This window comes from Podarcis melisellensis (assembly GCF_964234715.1).
Source record: "Podarcis melisellensis genome assembly, chromosome: 1".
NCBI classification, from domain to species: domain Eukaryota; kingdom Metazoa; phylum Chordata; class Lepidosauria; order Squamata; family Lacertidae; genus Podarcis; species Podarcis melisellensis.
Window position 1 is genome coordinate 92,430,261 of NC_138528.1, and position 19,557 is coordinate 92,449,817.

General features: G+C 42.9%; 1 protein-coding gene across 2 annotated transcripts in view; it reads right to left on the reverse strand.

Moving 5' to 3' along the window:
• Window positions 1-19,557, reverse strand: part of CFAP221 (cilia and flagella associated protein 221) — a 30,686-nt gene continuing 11,129 nt past the window's right edge. For both annotated transcript variants that reach the window (XM_081921679.1, XM_081921680.1), the window contains exons 7-25: window positions 17,885-17,988; window positions 16,882-17,041; window positions 15,913-16,045; window positions 15,706-15,817; window positions 14,483-14,594; window positions 13,418-13,505; window positions 12,389-12,478; window positions 10,845-10,940; window positions 10,066-10,162; window positions 8,985-9,112; window positions 8,045-8,125; window positions 6,173-6,280; window positions 5,895-6,032; window positions 5,361-5,519; window positions 5,159-5,259; window positions 3,861-3,953; window positions 3,261-3,368; window positions 1,319-1,384; window positions 1-222 (exon numbers count right to left, since the gene is read on the reverse strand). In XM_081921679.1, the coding sequence (XP_081777805.1) occupies window positions 99-222; window positions 1,319-1,384; window positions 3,261-3,368; window positions 3,861-3,953; window positions 5,159-5,259; window positions 5,361-5,519; window positions 5,895-6,032; window positions 6,173-6,280; window positions 8,045-8,125; window positions 8,985-9,112; window positions 10,066-10,162; window positions 10,845-10,940; window positions 12,389-12,478; window positions 13,418-13,505; window positions 14,483-14,594; window positions 15,706-15,817; window positions 15,913-16,045; window positions 16,882-17,041; window positions 17,885-17,988 (2,098 nt within the window). In that variant the 3' untranslated portion in view covers window positions 1-98. The remainder of the gene's footprint in view (window positions 223-1,318; window positions 1,385-3,260; window positions 3,369-3,860; window positions 3,954-5,158; window positions 5,260-5,360; window positions 5,520-5,894; window positions 6,033-6,172; window positions 6,281-8,044; window positions 8,126-8,984; window positions 9,113-10,065; window positions 10,163-10,844; window positions 10,941-12,388; window positions 12,479-13,417; window positions 13,506-14,482; window positions 14,595-15,705; window positions 15,818-15,912; window positions 16,046-16,881; window positions 17,042-17,884; window positions 17,989-19,557) is intronic.

Consider the following 19,557-nt stretch of genomic DNA (forward strand, 5'->3'; position numbering starts at 1 on the left):
TAACAGTGTGTAGAGCTTTTATTTTCACAAGAAGCTATGCTACATAAAAAAAAATGTAGAAAGTTTGGCTGATGCATGAAACTATCTCAGCATAGTATTTAGTTGAGAATTAGGTGCTTCTGAATGGCCTTTTCTTTCAGTTTCTCCATAGATTCACCTATCCTTTGTCCAAAAATGTTGTTCTGAGTTTGAATATACCAGTCCACAATGTCTCTTATATCTCTGGAAAAGAATAGAGGAAAAAGTTCAGGACATGACACAAAATGAACTAGACTGTTCCTGGAGCAGCCAGAGCTAGCACTAACCAGAAGTAGCCAACATTTGGCAGAGCACATTCAAATGGTTGGGAAGAGAGGAACCTGTTTGGAAGTTAAATGTTTGGCCTGCCATACTCAGAAGTCTATCATATATAATGGCCCATATTCTGAGTGCGTCCAAAAGTGCATCACCCAAGCCAAACATATCCAAATTTTGGTATACATACAGAAAATCCAAGGGCTACTGAAACCAATGGAATATATTCTACCAACACCACTTCATTTTTCATTTATTGGATTTATATACGAGTCTGGCAAGACTGGCCCGTACGGGCAGGGGTACCTTTACCTTTTTATACACCGCCCTATACCCAGAGGTCTCAGGGCAGTTCACACATTATATATTTGTTTATATTGTTATAAACTATGTATTGTATTTATAACTCCTCTCATAGATAATATATACATATCCAGTACATGTGGACATGTATACTGACTGTAATCTTATGTATAATTCATGAAATTGTAAATCCTGTTGTTTATTCTTATGATAATAATATTTCATATTGCTGCTTAAAAACCAAGAGCCAGATTGCATAAAACAAATACTGTGGACAAAATTATATCATACCAAGACTGCAAGAAGAGCTGTGCAATGTTATATACTTTCCTAATTTATTTCCCCCAATAAAACATACATATGTATGAATTCCACCATGCTCCATCTTGCCCATAAATCTTCAATCTAATCTCCTTTAAAGCAGGCAGCAGTGGGGCTTGGTTCCTATACGGCAGGCATAGGCAAACTCTGGCCCTCCAGATGTTTTGGGACTACAACTCCCATCATCCCCAGCTAACAGGACAAGTGGTCAAGGATGATAGAAGTTGTAGTCCCAAAACGTCTGGAGGGCCGAGCTTGCCTATGCCTGCTATACGGAGTCCACAGAATAATGGCCATTTAGTAGCCTTTATGTATCCATCAACAGGGATCATTACAGTTTCTACTTAACTATACCAGCAAAGCAATACAATGTCTATTCAAATTCACATTGTTCACTTACCTGGATACAGGTGCAGAAGTACTCACAGATGTGCATGAGGCAGCTTTAAGCTCTATATTTATTTCACTAGGAAGAGAAAGTAATTCTTAACTACTGCAAGGATCATAACAGCCTTCAGAAGCGAACCTCAGTTGCGTACAATAGGAGTAAGAGCAAATGGTATGTTTCATGCATAAATGCATTTAGCATGCCTGTTTTTTCTTAGTAGTAGTTGTAAGGTAAAGGACCCCTGGTTGGTTAAGTCCAGTCAAACCTGACTATGGGGTGCGGCATTCAACTTACTTTTCAGGCTGAGGAAGCCGGCATTTGTCCACAGACAACTTTCTGGGTCATGTGGCCAGCACTGACTAAACCGCTTCTGGTGCAATGGGACGAGTGCCAGAGTGCATGGAAACGTCGTTTAGTAGCAGTGGGGTGTGTATGTGTGTCAGAGGGTCAGAGGGTCAGGACCATGGCATTTCATCTTGTGTTTCCAGTGAAAATCCTCCTGCTTCTAAGCTGCCATTTTCCCTGGGAGGGAAAGTATTACTGCTACTGATGGCTATGATAACTTATTCCAGTATAAACAACAGCATAGGGTGGGAGTGATTTTTGTCTCATGCTATGGTTCTGCTCCTCCCCCAGCTGGTTTTATTTAAACATACAAGTTAAATGTATGGTCCCAATGCTGATCTTCCATAGTTTCTTGTTTTTAAAGACATTAAATGCTATCATGCATTTAACACACTTTATGCCTACTCTGGGACGCGGGTGGAGCTGTGGGTTAAACCACAGAGCCTAGGACTTGCTGATCAGAAGGTAGGCGGTTCGAATCCCTGCAATGGGGTGAGTCCCGTTGCTCGATCCCTGCTCCTGCCAACGTAGCAGTTCGAAAGCACGTGAAAGTGCAAGTAGATAAATAGGTACCGCTCCGGCGGGAAGGTAAACGGCGTTTCCGTGCGCTGCTCTGGTTTGCCAGAAGCGGCATAGTCATACTGGCCACATAACCCGGAAGCTGTACGCCAGCTCCCTCATCCAGTAAAGCGAGATGAGTGCCACAACCCCAGAGTCGGCCACGACTGGACCTAATGGTCAGGGGTCCCCTTTACCCTTTACCTATGCCTACTCTAGCCCTTATCCTTAAATAGGATTGCAGACTACATCTTCATGCACTAACTCAGCTTATTAAAGCTAATTAGATAGATACACATTCTCACCATCATCTTAGCTTCTCTATATGCTGGGACTTAAGAACATGTCAGCTTAATTAGGGCCTACATGCTATAAATAGGTTTGGTCAATATTATGATGTTTATTGCTTCACTACAGAAATCCAAGCAAGCTTGAACCGGACTCAGGCACAGTAACAGACTTCCAAAGTACAAAGGATTATTTTTTAAGCAGAACAGTTCTGCACAACCTGAATGCTTGCCTTCCCCGCCAACTGTCAGTACAATTAAACTCAGTTCTGATCTCATCTGTTATTTCTTTACAAGGAATGGCAAAAACATAAAACAAATCAAAATAATTGTGCATTAGGAACTGTGCTGCATTATTAATTCAGGAGTGGCTAAAGATGACCACCAATGATATTCATTTACTTATAGAGGGGAACAATAGCCGAATTTCACTTAGACAAGGTTGCCATATTTCAAAAAATTCAGACACACATTGGGGGGGGGGCAAGTTGCTGGTTGTTGAACTTTTTTTGGGGAAAATCTAAAAGAATAATGTGCCTTTTTGAACTATTTTTGATGAATTTCGCCAAAATCTACACTACTGACATGGGCTGCCATACATTCTTAAATGCTGTGTGACATTTTGTTGTAGGGTTGTGTGGGACTCCCAGTTCCCATCAGCCCCACCTAGTATGACCCATGGTCAGCAATAGTGGGAGTCATGGTCCAATAACATCTTAGGCCAGGTGGTTCCCTCCCCACCCCTCTAATGGGAACAGGCTTACCTTCCATTCTTTTGCGATCTGTTCTCATCAGATGAGAGGTCAATCTGTGGAAATTCAGCTTTTACCATCTCTGGTATAAGCATTATTGGAGACTCCACGTCAGCCACTCTGAAGATGAAGTTGACAGCTATTTTATTGTTAAAGTTGTTTGAGGGCATGTCTACACAAAAGCAGATTCTATTTAATTCAGTAAGGCCATGAAGGCAGGATGGCGTTGCAACCTTGGCTTCCCAATGGTTCGCTTTTGCTTACCGAGAGGGAGAAGGTTGAGGCTTGGGGAGCTGAGTGGGGTGTGTGGGCACAGCAGCATTGACTCTGCCGCCATCCGCACCCTCTAAATGGCAGAGACGCTCACCCTTGGGAAGCAAGGTGCACAACACTGCCCTGCCATCACCACTCCACCGATCCTGCTGCTCCCAGGTTTAAGTGGGCTTAGGATTGTAGCCTAACTTGTCAATTTCAGCCTTTAGGAACACAAGCATCACGCCTACAAGAGCAACCTTGTACACCTTTAATCATACACGTACACGTTTGCAACCAAGTCCCAGTGCTTGAAACACAACAAAATTGTTTCAAAAGAACAGCGCAGAGGAAACTTACTCATCAATTACACTTTCCTTATCGTGCTCTGGCAAGTCATTCAGTATTGGAGGTACAGCTTTTGGAATCATGACTTTATTGTAGGGATCAATGCTGCGGAAGACAGAACCACAGTGATGCAGGTAGGAGAGAATGGGAGAAATACAATCTACACCCTCTCCATATAGTTATCAATGCCTTTCAAACAAAAAATAAGGAATATGTAGTGTGTGTGTGTGTTGTCTACATTCACTGTTGGGTCTTTTAAGTTGTTTTTATTAGTAATTATTGTTATTCTTGAAAATGTTATAAGAGAAACAAGAGCAAACACAATGCTATGACCCTCCCTACCTCCATCATAACCTTTAAACACATAAAACAGGGTCTGACCTTACGGGTCACAGAAAACTTTGAGGGGATGGACAAAAATGCTCTGCCAATGGTGTGGGTGGAAAGTGGGGCAACAGCAGGAATCCATGACTGAAATAACCAGGAATGTGGGGAATGTGCCCGATGCGTAGACAGAAAAATCAGATCAAAATGAGCCATTTGCAATGTAAGAGTGTTGCTTAGAAAGAGACCCTTTGTTCCTTCAAACCCAAGTGGTTTGGGGCCACCTAAGCAGTCGACAAAACAGTGGACACAATCTGCTGAGCTTTGAACAAATCTAGCAGCCAACTTCCCCTTCCCTCAACTCCTCACTGAGGCATAACTTAGGCTTAGCCTGACCTCTACTGACCACATGCAATGCCGTATGCACAAATCAAGCATTTCACTTTGATATTAATAAGCCTAGGACAAATAAATAAATAAATGGCTAGCTGCCAGATGAGCACTCATTGTTGGCTCATCTGATCTGACCAAAGTACAGAGCAATGGTCCGGGACCATCTGGCTGTTGTTCTTAGCACCGTTTTTCATCTGAAGAATGGGATACGAATGCTTTGAAATAAGTTAATAGTACAGTGGTACCTCGGGCTAAGAACTTAATTCGTTCTAGAGGTCCGTTCTTAACCTGAAACTGTTCTTAACCTGAGGTACCACTTTAGCTAATGGGGTCTCCTGCTGCCTCTGCATGTTCTCATCCTGAAGCAAAGTTCTTAACCTGAGGTAATATTTCTGGGTTAGTGGAGTCTGTAACCTGAAGCGTCTGTAACCTGAGGTACCACTGTAAACTGTAAACGAACTAGCCTATCAGTGGCCTGTCAGGAAGCCCACACTTCCAGTCTTGTGACATTCCCTGGGTTGTTTCAGGTATACACAACTGAGGTGCAATTAACCTAATTAGGTGCTTCAACAAAAGCACTCGTTCTTACTTACCAGAATGGCATTGCTATGTTGTTCAGAGCAGGTACATTAGGTAAAGTTGAATGGATAACTGATGGGAATTTTCTCCAGCCGGTTAGGCCGTGAATCACCTCCTGAAAAGACCACACATCAGAAAATTCTGCTAGCAATCTTAGCCAGTAAAAGACGACAAGCTCCCATGTCTTGAATCCCCAGTGACCTCAACAGCCCTTACCCTGTGATGAAGGAACTTCTTCTGGGTCATCGGTATGGAGGATTTTGCTGGGAACTGCTTGGTAAGTTCGTATTTTGGAATGGGGCAAATATGATATTCAATGCTGCTTTCTGCATAGGGAAATGGCTGCTTGAACTCACACAGTCCTGGGCTAGGATTCTGAAAAGGAAACAAAGGGCGACACTGAAGCAAGAGCCACAGACCACACCCCCAATTCTTGCTTCTTTTGAAGACAGCCTACCAATAAGGAGTCAGGAAACTGAATACAGTGGTACCTCAGGTTAATAACGTCATTCGTTCTGGAGGTCCGTTCTTAACCTGAAACTGTTCTTAACCTGAGGTACCACTTTAGCTAATGGAGCCTCCTGCTGCCCCCGGAGCACGATTTGTTTTCTCATCCTGAAGCAAATTTCTTAACCCGAGGTACTATTTCTGGGTTAGTGGAATCTGTAACCTGAAGCGTCTGTAACCCGAGGTACCACTGTAGTCAAGCCATTCAGGATGTGGCCCTGAGGCCTGCCCTTTTTTACTTACGAAAATTTGAAGTGGATGATCGGTTGGCGGATGAAGCAAAGCTTCGGGAGCTCTGAGGTTTAGCAGGGTGGTGTCCAGTTCATCTTCTTGTGCCTGGAGTTTTTCCTCTGAAGCCGGTATTACTGGGATCAACTCTTCCTGATAAAAAGGCAGAAAGTAAATGTTCCGGAAAGGTGTCTTTCTGTTAGTTAGGTTTTTAAAAAAGTATTTATTAAACCAACAAATGCTAAGAATAACACAAGAAAAGGGGGGGGGTAATACTGGAGAAGTTTTGTTACCTCTGCACCGGTCCTCAGAATTTGGGAATATTTTGGAACTTTGTAACTGGTGGCCGCATGGTGCACACAGAATGGCTGATATGCCATGAGGGTGAAATGCTGAGGGACCTTTGGACAAAGGGAAAGGAATTGAAATACGGTAGAAAACCCTAATGAACCAATGAAAACTACCTAAAATGAATTAACAAGGGAATATCATATTCATCGTAATTCACATGCCTTCCCATGACACTGTGTAGAGGAAACACTTCACATGGCAGGCATTTCAGGATCAATATCCCTCTCTATTGACCTAGAGTGTTCAGACCCTTGGGCCCTCACTTGTGGGGTACCTCAGGGTTCCGTCCTCTCCCCCATGCTTTTTAACATCTATATGAAGCCGCTGGGAGAGATCATCAGGGGGTTTGGACTGGGTGTCCATCAATATGCAGATGATACCCAGCTCTACCTCTCTTTCAAATCAGAACCAGTGAAGGCGGTGAAGGTCCTGTGTGAGTGCCTGGAGGCGGTTGGAGGATGGATGGCGGCTAATGGATTGAGGCTGAATCCTGACAAGACAGAAGTACTGTTTTTGGGGGACAGGGGGCGGGCTGGTGTGGAGGACTCCCTGGTCCTGAATAGGGTAACTGTGCCCCTGAAGGACCAGGTGCGTAGCCTGGGAGTCATTTTGGACTCACAGCTGTCCATGGAGGCACAGGTCAATTCTGTATCCAGGGCAGCTGTCTACCAACTCCACCTGGTACGCAGGCTGAGACCCTACCTGCCCGCAGACTGTCTCGCCAGAGTAGTGCAGGCTCTAGTTATCTCCCGCTTGGACTACTGCAATGCGCTCTACGTGGGGCTACCTTTGAAGGTGACTCGGAAACTACAGCTAATCCAGAATGCGGCAGCTAGACTGGTGACTGGGGGCGGCCGCCGAGACCACATAACACCGGTCTTGAAAGACCTACATTGGCTCCCAGTACGTTTCCGAGCACAATTCAAAGTGTTGGTGTTGACCTTTAAAGCCCTAAACGGCCTCGGCCCAGTATACCTGAAGGAGCGTCTCCACCCCCATCGTTCTGCCCGGACGCTGAGGTCCAGTGCCGAGGGCCTTCTGGCGGTTCCCTCATTGCGAGAAGCAAAGCTACAGGGAACCAGGCAGAGGGCCTTTTCGGTAGTGGCGCCCGCCCTGTGGAACGCCCTCCCAGCAGATGTCAAAACGATAAACAACTACTTGACATTCAGAAAACATCTTAAGGCAGCCCTGTTCAGGGAAGTTTTTAATGTATGATATTTTAGTGTTTCCTGGTTTCTATGGAAGCCGCTCAGAGTGGCTGGGGGGGCCCAGCCAGATGGGCGGGGTATAAATAATAAATTATTATTATTATTATTATTATTACTTCTACAATTTTAAAAAATAAAAATTGGAGAATTTAGAAATCTGCCACCTGTTCCCTCTTGATCATGTCTTGCCCAACATCTAGTAAAGGTAAAGGGACCCCTGACCATTAGGTCCAGTCGTGACCGACTCTGGGGTTGCAGCGCTCATCTCGCTTTATTGGCCAAGGGAGCCGGCGTATAGCTTCCGGGTCATGTGGCCAGCATGACTAAGCCACTTCTGGCGAACCAGAGCAGTGCACAGAAATGCCATTCACCTTCCTGCTGGAGTGGTATCTATTTATCTACTTGCACTTTGACATACTTTCAAACTGCTAGGTTGGCAGGAGCAGGGACTGAGCAACAGGAGCTCACCCATTTGTGGGGATTCGAACCGCCGACCTTCTGATCAGCAAGTCCTAGGCTCTGTGGTTTAACCCACAGTGCCACCCGCGTCCCGCCCAACATCTAGCATAAAGTAAAAAACAGGACCCGACTTAGCAGCCATCTAACCTTTAATTCATAGAAGTGGTGAAGTTGTTTAATCTTAACATTTGCAGACCTGACAGGAACTATACCGAGAGCTTCAGGTGCCTGGGGAAAAAATCAAAACAGTATGTAAGATGGTATCAAATTTCCAATAGGACTATCTGTCATTTTTTTTATTATACTAGAAACCCAGAGTTCTTAAATTAATGTCTTCTAGCATTCCACCATGTGGCCTGAGCCACCACTAAGAAGTGAGCAACTCGTTCTTGATTCTTATTGTTGTGATCCTCAGCCAAGAAGAAAATTAATAATGCTATCTGTGGAAACAATGGGATTGGCTGAGCAGTAGTAAAGGCAATTTAGGCAAAGTCCCATAACGTGAAATTATAAACCTCAGGCAGTCCCACTACACAGGTCAGTAGGTGCCTACAACTTGGCATCCCTTCCAAGAACAGCAGACACATCCCTTGGGGCAACACAAGACAGATGCCTTGGCGTTAAATATGAACCATGGACCAACTTCAAATGCAGCTCCCAAAGGTTTGAATGGAACCTTAGACCAGTGCTTCCCCCAGATTTTTTCAATTGAAATTTCCAAATTCTGGTCCCACCAGACTTTCTGAGGCAGATTATTGTGAAAAGTAACCTCAAGTAATGAATTGTACCTTCCACTATCCATCTTCCAAATGGGAAAATTTGTCTTTTCTTCTCTTTTTATAAAATAAATAAATAAATATTGCTATTAGTTTTCAATTTATGTAACAACAATCTTTTCTAACGGTTGGACTGAGGAGGAAATATCATAACTGGCATCCAGGTTACCACAGGATGCTTTTTAATTGGGATCGATGGGCTTGAGAACGCCAGTTGTGTAGCCACAGGAAGCGGCTGTCCAACCGAATGAAAGGAGCTCGACACTCTCTTTTAACCCATCAACCATTGCTAACGTCACAGAGGCACCTACCAGCTCATCAGCCCGAGACGAACTGTAAGTGGGGAATTCAGAAGGCAGCAGGCGATCTTCCGTGAGGACACAAGGCACTCTTCCATCATCACTTATCGCTAGTGTGCTGGTCGTTTCGGAACTGCTTTCTGTTGAACCAGGACAGAAATGTACAAATGCTAAGATTGAGTGATGAGTGGGTATGCAGTCTGATCAACAGAAACGGTGGGATACTTTTGTCCCTTCGTTGCTCATTTTGACCCCTGGGACCTGGAAGATGATGGAAGAAGGTGTCCCCACTTCCCAAAGTATTCCTCATGCTTTCCTCTGCTGTTCTGCCTAAATGGTAGCTGTCATGGGACTGCCATCAGAACAGGGGAGGGAGGCAGGGGAATTCAGAGAGCCTCCAAGGCTTCTGAGGAGCAGATCCTCGTCCAGCGGTGGGGAAAGCCACACCTCCAGTGGAGCAGAGAGGGAAGGGGCCAGCCAAGCGAGGAGAGGGCTCGAAGATCCTGCTGAGAGCCCAAGCGCCTCACCTAGCCTGGCTGGCCAGGAGGCAGACACGCCGTTTCCATCGCCCAGCTTGCGCTGAGGGGTGAAACGCAAGGAGGGGTGTCTGAGTTCTTATGTTGGGGGAGAAGCTGGAAGGGGCCACTCCCGGATTCTGCAAGTGACTAAGATGGACATGAACTTTGTGGTTCTGCACTGTAAATAGTTTGCACCAGATAAAACCTGTAAAAGACAGGTCGGAGTCCTGCCTGGTTACTCACGAGCAACCACCACCCGCATCTGACTGTAGCCGTTGCCATTTATGGCACAAAGCAAATGATATGACATTCCTGTTTCTTGTTTTTACAGTACTTGTGATGTGTGGCCCACCCACAGAGGACAAGAGGAAAAAGCATAGTGGAAGCATTGCAGGGCTGTGCTACAAAACCATCTTGGTACGGAAGGATGTTTCTAGCTGTTCCTTTATTCATTCATTTATAGCACACGAGGGTGCGCACCACAGCAGTGTGTCATGGCATCCTTTCTAATCATTTTTCACAACGTGACAAGAAAACAAATATTAAAAAACAGGTTTCCAAATCGGAGGGCTTACCTGATGGGAATGCTTCTTCCCAGTCTTGGGTTTTCATATTTTTAAATACTCCACGCCACACACTTAGCACACGATTGAGCCGGCCGTGAACCAAGATCTAGGAGAATCATTTAGGATATTGTTCAATCCATTTTCTATGTGGCATGTGTCTTCCAAAACTTTTCTGGAATCTCTGTGTACATAAGTCTGGAAACTGCCAAATTGTTTTGTTTCGTTTTTAAGCCCCAGGGTTTTCTAGACCTCACAGTTGTGCAACAAACTTGGAAAATGTATGCACAACAAGTGCATGTGGCCCTTTAAAAACAAATTTGAATTCATAAAAGGCGGCACAAAAAATTATAAAGCCTTTAAAGCTGCATATAGCTACCTATCTGAGGCACCGATCAACATACTTATGGAACCTTAAAGTGTAGGAATGTTTGTTGTTCTTGTGAAGCTGGAAGGTGAAGCATCCAACTGCCTGGTATAATTTCTGCAGTGCAGCTACTGTGATTTCCACTTTCTCCTACCTATGCAGAATTAGGCTTGGCAGCTGTATGGAATGGTGGGATTATCAAACAGCTGGCATACTGTTTCCCTTTAATGCAAACACTTTAGGCAGTGAAGCCATCATAGCCGCAACATAGATTCAATCATAGTTTCACAACAAAACTGTAACTTAAAAAAAGAAGAAGTTATAAAACACACTTGTAAATTCAGGAAGGATTTAGGAATGAGCAGTATTCCTGCAGCTGGCAGGTAGCACACCAGTATTTAACTGAGACAATTTGTTTCAGTACCTTTCGAGCAGCTTGTTGGAACCGTCGCAGATTCCAGTGCCTGTGACACCAAGGGTTGTTTAGCAGGAGATCAAACGTGGGATAGAATTTCGGGGGCTGCACGGCACACAAAAAGGGAACAGTTTCAGTCTTAAAGGGTTACAGTTAGGAATAAACACTTTCAAGCTCTTTATTTAACAGCAGCCTATGTATACTGGTGAAAGTATCTGCAATTACACAGAAGTATGACCCATTGACTTCTGTAGAACCAAGGGCTCCTCTGGATCAGCTGTTTCTTGAGCATTCATACCAATTTGCTTACATGGAGGTTTGATAGTGGCCGGTCCTTATGGAACATTTGTTCTGATGTTTGCAGAAAAGTTCTACATCTATGGACATTCATCTTGATTTGCTTGTGCAGTGACGATACTCCTTCCCATTACAACAGGGTCACAACTTGTGCACATTTAACTTGTGCAATCACAGCTTTATGTGCTTGGCGGCAGGCCAACTGAGATCGCACAAATTACCGTATTTTTTGCTCTATAAGACTCACTTTTTCCCTCCTAAAAAGTAAGGGGAAATGTGTGTGCGTCTTATGGAGTGAATGCAGGCTGCGCAGCTATCCCAGAAGCCAGAACAGCAAGAGGGATCGCTGCTTTCGCTGTGCAGCGATCCCTCTTGCTGTTCTGGCTTCTGGGATTCAGAATTTTCTTCTTCTTGTTTTCCTCCTCCAAAAACTAGGTGCGTCTTGTGGTCTGGTGTGTCTTATACAGCGAAAAATACGGTAAACACATGCAAGGTAGAGAGCTTAAAAGTTTCTTTCCAGGCTGAGTTTTCCAGGCACAGATTTTAAGCTCTCAGACTTGCTTCCCAGGCTTTCGGAAGGTTTTGCACAGGCCTTCACAAGATCTTGGATGGCCCTGTAAGATCCTGCGCCAGCTCTGGCAGGTAAGATTCAACTACGCACGATTCCGGCTTTGCACGCGCAGGACATGATCTTACCGTAATCAATCGTTTACACTTTTCAATAAATTTTCCCATCACTTTCCTAACCACAAAGAGATTGATTTAACTTTAAAAGTGGATTTGTTACACCAGTGCACTTTAATCCACTTTAATTGTGCAAACCTAAATTTCCAGCATGTTAGTGAATCCCTCCAGCAAAATACAAAAAGCCTGGAGGCAACCTTATTTCCAAGAAGCACAAGAAAATTACAATAATCAGAACTTCATGGTGACAACGTGTTTCATTTCTTCCTCTTTAAGTACATGCCAATCAACTCTGGGATGCATCTGGCTGGGATTTCTTTTTAAATCAACAAATTTCAGGTGGCTATGACATCCCCACACTACTGCTGCAATCTTAGGCTACCCCCACACAACTGTTCTCCCTAATAAATCTCCAAGTGCTCACCAGACTCTTTCCCCTGTTATTTCCTATTGGCAAGAGACACCAACGAAAGGAAAGTTTTCCAGTTATATTCACAAGGATTTCTTAATGCAAAGGCAAGCTTCCCTGCTGTATTCCCATCCACCCATTTGACTCTGACACAAAGACCTACCTCGCCAATGTCTCGGATGACACGTTTGACTGAGACTTCAACATTCTTCCTTTGAAACTCCTTCTCCAGAATAGGCTCTCCGCTCTTAATCTGCCTCAGCACCATAAACAAAGATATATAAATACCCACATTAGTACTTTGCTGGATCCTTAAGCAAAGTCTTGCATTTAGGGCTCAATAAAATTGTAGTCTTCTAAAGAACTTGCAAAATGTAAGCAGAACTCATCAGTGAGGCAAGTTCTGGGTTTGATTCATAGGTTGCCACTGAAGGGGTGGGATGAGATCGTTCTCCAGCTGAGAAGTTGTCTGGAACTCTAAGGGACAAGGTGTTACATTTCTGGATATTATGGACTGTGGTGCATTTCTCTTTGACATACTTTGCTGTGAACCACTTTGAGAATAACGTATACAGAAAAGGAGTATACAAATAAAGTGGACTGTAGCTCAGTGGCAGATCATCTGCCTTGCACGCAGAAGTTCCCGGGTCCAGTCCCCAGCAACTCCAGAGATCTCCTTCAGAAACCCTGAAGAGCTGCTGCCAGTTAGTGTAGACAATACTGAACTGGATGGACAATGGGTCTGACTCAGTACAAGGCAGATTCCTGTGTCCCTTTGACTATTTGTCTACGTTGAAAAGGCATGTAAGACCACAACATGCTCCAAAAGGAGCACTGGTATATTGATGCCACAGGACCACTGCCCAACCTACCGGCTACACAAAGATATATCTGAAGAGCCTATATAGTAGGTGCCCCCCCTTCTGTTTCTCCCCCACTTTCCTTTTTCTTCCTGCTATACATTGCACGTGAACTCTGAAGACAGGAAATGGGACTGCACAGATTATCCCAAAAAATTAATGGCAGCAAGGTGCATGCTTCCTCTAAGATACTGTAAGTCTATAAGCCGCAATCCTGAACACATCTTGTATACTCTAACAAGATGGATCTATCTGCCTGAGTACAAGCATCCCAGCTGTTGCCTGCAATGTACAAACCCACACAGTTCTTTTAAAACAAAAATATGCCTTACCTTGTACAGTTCTACTTCTCTACGTCGGTCTTCAGAAAATTGCTTTTGAAAAGTTGGAGAAATTGGATCTTTGCCTAAATGAACCTGCCTGCATTCAAATCAGAGAGGAGAGAACAGTTTTCACTTTAAAGTTCAGCTGAGACAACTATTTACAGTGGTACCTTGATTTACAAACTTAATCTGTTCTGGAAGTCCATTCCTAAACCGAAACTGTTCTTAAACCAAGGTGCGCTTTCCCTAATGAGGCCTCCTGCCGCCAGCGCCCTTCCACCATTCAGCTTCCATTCTTAGACTGAGATAAAGTTCCTAAACCGGGAAACTACTTCGGGTTTTGTGGAGTTCTTAAACCAAATAGTTCGTAAATAGGGCTGTTATTAAACCGAGGTACCACCGTACTAACAGGGCTTTTGCAAGGAGGAAATCAATCCAATGCAAACATTGTGCAGATTTTGTAGATTGCCTGCCTATTGACTTGACAAGGGCAAGACACAATTAAACTTGAGCACTTTTAAGACCCAAAAATACTTAATTTTGGCTGAATCACTCCCTTCTGTTTTAAAGTACACTTCTGGTTATAGCCCTGTGCTTCTGTTTTGTTTCATCCCAAAGACTGCATTTGCATTGGCACATGAATGATTCACAAACCAGGATTCAACGACGAGTTGTGTCGCAAAAAGTGATTCTGCTTATGCCCAACGCCTATCTTTTGCCAGTTCCTCTACCTATCACAGCCCCCTGTGACTAACCCTTACTGTTCCTGAAGGCCTCCCAATATTGGGGGGGGGGGGAGAGAGAGAAGGACTGCACATTGCAGAAGGAGAATTGCTTTCCACTAGCGCAAAACCATCACTTGATATGTCCCAGTAAGTTTTTTGTTCAGTTATTGACCAAGATAAATCACAATCATATAAATTTTCACCAGCTACAAACTGGGAAGCAAAGAATAAAATAATTTTATCCACTTTTTGCAAAAGATACGCTAAGCGGCGTATTCAGTTAGTCCTAAATACAATGAGCTGTTATATTTGTTTATTTCTGCTTGCATAATATGTGAGCGCCACTCACCATTTAAGTTGGTTGGTTAGCTCTGCTTGTATATCCTGCTTGACTTTCAGTTCAAAAACAGCTTCTTTCACCTGCCTTGTTATAGCTCCTCCATCACCTTGCCCTCCAAGGACTGTAGGGCACAAATACAAACAGGATGCTCAGGAGACAGAGTAAAATAGCCCTTCCACCACTGGCTGCAGTTACAAATGGTGAATTATTCCATTTAGCATGGCATTAAAGAGACTGCAGAATGTTGAAAAAATGTGGATTATATTGCTACCAAGATCTGTTTTACAGGAGTTTATGATGAAGCTTCAGGTGTTATGGGAATAAGACCTCGGCTCTATGAATATTTTCAAATGAGACGTTTCTTGTTTACATTACATAATTCAAGATATACAACAAACCCTCATCAAGTGGTACACATGTGAAGAAGTGATCATATGATGACCAGGGTGGCACAGCGGCAGTATCAGTACAGAGAGGGTCTGAGGCCAAAACCATGCAGGGAGGTTAATAAGCGTGGTCCTCACAAACACAAAGTTATACTGTGTCGAAGGGACCTTCAGTGCTCAGAAGTGATTTATTGCAACTGGGGGAAGATCCTTCAGATTCAGATGGAATGGTTCAGTTTGTTTGTCTATTGTCCAAAAATATTTATAACCACCTGTCCATCTACAGTGTAGAGATACCAGGGCAGTATCCATCCATCTATCTATCTATGTACAATACATCATATAGACTAATCATACAATAAAATTATGAAATTATTCATACTATGCATATTATGTAAGAACTACAATGAGACATTATTAGTACCTGTAAGTCACAGAATCAAATTAGTAAATGTACAGAGATGCCAAAATTAGTCAAACTAAGTACTGTGTTTCATGGTGGGAGCAAGTTCCTCCAACTTCAAACCACTTTCCTAGGGCTGACTAGCCAATCTGCCTGAGGTGGATTGGGGGAGAAGATGGAAAGTGATAAAATGAAAGCACAGGTCCCTATCACAAAGAGCATACAATCTAGAAAACATCACAAGGAAGGAACATCACAACAGAGGAAGAGGAGGGAATTTAATGCAAATAGGTGAAAAAGTTTGTGATCACTGCACTTACACACTTAAGTCTTGAACAGATCAAGTGTGTTTGATGCCATTTCCATGTATTCTAGTCAGGCCCAGAAATTCCAGCCCTGTAGTACCACACATTACACAAACACATAATACTCAAAGTTATTACCTTCTTTTAAGTATTTAATCTTTATTTTGCCTGGTTCCTGAACCAAAACAGTTGCCACAGCATAAGGATTTGACAAATCAGCTGGGAATCTCAAGTTTTTATATTCAATGGCCTACGAAATAAAATGTGACACATCAAAACAAACAATGGGCCCAATTTCGTTCCAACAATTTTTGCCGCCGTTGTTATTTTCCTTAAATCCCCCACCTGTGGTTTTTGTAGGGGACTGGCCCGTTCTTGCTTTGGCAATGCTGTCTTCTGCAGTAGCCGTGCCACTGCTTTTTGTGGAGACTTTGGTATTCTCGCCAAAACTGCTTCTTGCTTCTCAAAGTCTGCTCTCCTAGATGTCATAAGAGACACATAATTTTAACTGTGATAGATGGAAGTACATCTATAGTTCTGCAACAGACTGCAGATGTGGTTCAAAAAACGTTGGCTTTTGAATCATTGTGTATGCTTTAGCAATGGCAGAAGCCCTTGAGACAGTTACCATATTTTTTGCTCTATAAGACTCACTTTCTCCCTCCTAAAAAGTAAGGGGGAATGTGTGTGTGTCTTATGGAGCAAATGCAGGCTGCGCAGCTATCCCAGAAGCCAGAACAGCAAGGGGAAAAAATGTCAGCTCTTAAAAATGCACATTTAACTATACATTTTCATCCAGATTTTTATTTAAATACACATTAATGCAGAAATGGGACAGAATGGAACTAGGAATGAGCACATGAAACTGACATGGACTGGAAACTAAGACAGCTCTTTCCCTCCTTAATTATAAACATATGATGCTGAAATTCAGACTGGTGTAAAAAAATGACATTACTGTTCTCAAAGCATTATTAAAGAGTATCTTTACTGCAGCTTTTTCCAAGGAAAATGATGGGCTGGATCCAAAGTTAGAGGAACTTACCTCCCACTTAAATCTACAGGACTTTGTAGCTAACTTTTTCCCCTGATTTCAATGTCGCCTAAGAACCACATTTACTTACTCATTTACTCTGGATTCAGCCTGATGTATTTATATCACCTTGTCTCATTTGTTTCTAACACACACACACACTGTATGGTTGTTATGATAGGACACCCCTCCCCAGGAAATATTATTTTATAAAGGTTTCTCAGTGAAACACACAATGATTTTTTAAAAAAATGTTCAAAGCAAGCACCGGCCGCACATACGTTAATGTGGGGCGTGGCGATGATGTTCCTGTGAACGCACATATATAAGGTTTTGAGTTAAATTGGGAAATCCACAACTCCATTTTCATCTGGGCTGTTCCATATTCAAATGGTGCAAATGTTACCATAATTTCTGCTTTCCCGTTGGCAGGAATTATTCCTGTAGTGAATGAACGAATTAAAACAAAAAACAAAAAAATAGTTAGTGCATTCACCTTGAAATCACAGCACTTTTATGACTGAAAGAAATTGTACAGAACAATCAGGGATTTTTGGAAGCTTAGTTTGAGAGGCCTTAAAGGTGATGCGAATTTGGCAAGGTGATTGGAAAAGCGAATTACTAGTATAGTTCAGAAGCTGGTGGGGCTTCTTGGTAAAAACAAACAAACAAACAAACATGATTACCCCAAAAGTTCAACCTTTTGGAAGCATCTTGGTGCAGATAAGCTATGCCATCAGCTCAAGGCAACATGGCCCAATTTCCAGGGATGATGGGCATTGTAGTCTAGCAGCAGTTTGATGCTCATAGGCTTCCTTTTCTTCAACTGGGGAGGTTGTAGCAATTAAGATCTCTGTTCTTAATTTGTGGAGTAGGGGGCAATCCTAACATCCTCCCTACCACCGATGGGGCTTTATTTACAGCCCTGCCACATGCATGGCAGCCACAGTGGGACTTTGGAGTGGGTGGACAGGACAGTGAGATTGGCTTGAGATCCAGAGAATTATGGGCCAGCTTGGGTTGGCCCTTCCCACTGAACCCCACATTTTGGGGCTTTCCATTGGCTCCTGCCAACCCACAAATTCAGCAGCTGCTGGAAAGTTGTCTTAGCTGGGTGAAGGGACACTTTTCCTCATTTCACCCACCCACCCATCTACCTACCCAGCCCAGCATGAGGGGTGGTGGCAGATTGCACTATAATATGTTTATATATACAGTACACACTATTTAAGATACTAGCATTCACACATTAATGAAGTAATGCTCCCCCTCCCAAGATTTTACCAGATGTTGGATGAACCGTAAAGGCTTTGTGAGGCTGAAGATAGTCTATGTGGAACTCAAAATCTATGGGACAGCTGCACTCCAGGGGAATCACATATTCTTTACTGGAAAAGGTGATACAGGACAAAAGAATCAGAAATAATTACATTAATGTTCATTAGCACATCTGCCCACCCCTGGGCAGCATGACAGATAGAAATGTACTGAGCAGGTAAGTACAAACCCCTCCTTAGCCCTGCAAAGTTACCTTAATCCAACTGTTAAACGCAAAAAGTTGGCTCTTTTCCTGCTGGTAGCAGCTTGAGATGGCTATTGCTCAACAATGGAAGTCTTCTATAGAGATATCCAGAGAGACCTGGATCAGTAATGTTTGGGATTGATCACTGGATCCCAAACATATTCAGTTGTATGTTGTGATGCCCTATATTTTCTGAACTGGTTGCTGTTCTTTCTGCAATTATTTTTAGTCTGACTCTGCACTAAGTGATGTAGGGCCTTTATATATAACTGGATTTGATTTTGTGTAGTTACACAAGCTGTTCTTTCCTGATATATTGAAATAATAAAAAAAATGTTGGAAACGTACCGGTAAGTACAAAGAGACAGGAATATGAAACCCTTGTCAAATTAATGCAATTTATGTACCAGAGACAGGTGACAATAAAGTAGTATTTTTATTAAAATTAGCAATTCCTGGAACAGGAAAAACACAATAATCTGCTAAACAATCATGTATTTAATTTGCTCAGATGCTGTATTTTTTCATTACCGTATTATCTTGAATGAAAATTTATTTTATGAAAATAATAAGAAAGAAAAGGCAGCTGTAATGTTTTCATGGGTAAAAAGCAGTAATCACTACAGTGTTTTTAATTTATATGAGGCTTGGGCAGAAGGCAAATCTTTGGGTAGTTTGCTCTAGATCAACAAAGATTTCTGATACCAAATTGTTTAATAACAGACGAAATGGGATAACCTACCTAGCCCAGAAAATTATACTGCTGAAATGACAGAAGCTTGAGATAACCAGCAGTGGGTCCTTGCATGGAAACACTGTGAGTTCCTAGACTGATAATTCTTTAATTCCAAGCATGTGTCTTTTGCACCAGGTTTTGCTCTGTGAATCTCAGGGTTCTAGCAAAAAGCAAATGAGATCCTGCGAGCCTGGGGTCCCACTGGACTCAATGCGGCTTACAGAACACTAAAAGCAGAATAAAACTTCAAACATTAAAAACTTCCCTAAACAGGGCTGCCTTCAGAAACTTGACTTCTCCATCTGTGGTTATAAGAGGTAGCATCCAGGACGGATAGCGTGATACTGTTGGAACCGTTGTCCAGCTCTTGCTTAGTTACATCTATTGATATCGATAAGGCTTATTCACAGGTTATTGGGATTAGGCTCATCTTCTCAGCCAATGATTAGACCTGTATCCTAAGATAAAAAAGCAGCTTCGGATTCCTAGCTGGCTGTGACCCGCTTCTTGGATGCCTTTTGCATTTTCCAAAACCCAAGCCTATCTGTAAGGATTTTTGCATGTCTAGTTTTAACTAGTCAAAACAAAATGACTTAGAAAAACACAGCATATTCTTCACTTTGTTAATTTATTATTATTATTTTTTACTCAAATTCCTCCAACATTCTATAAACTGTTGACTAAAATCCTGTCTAGCTG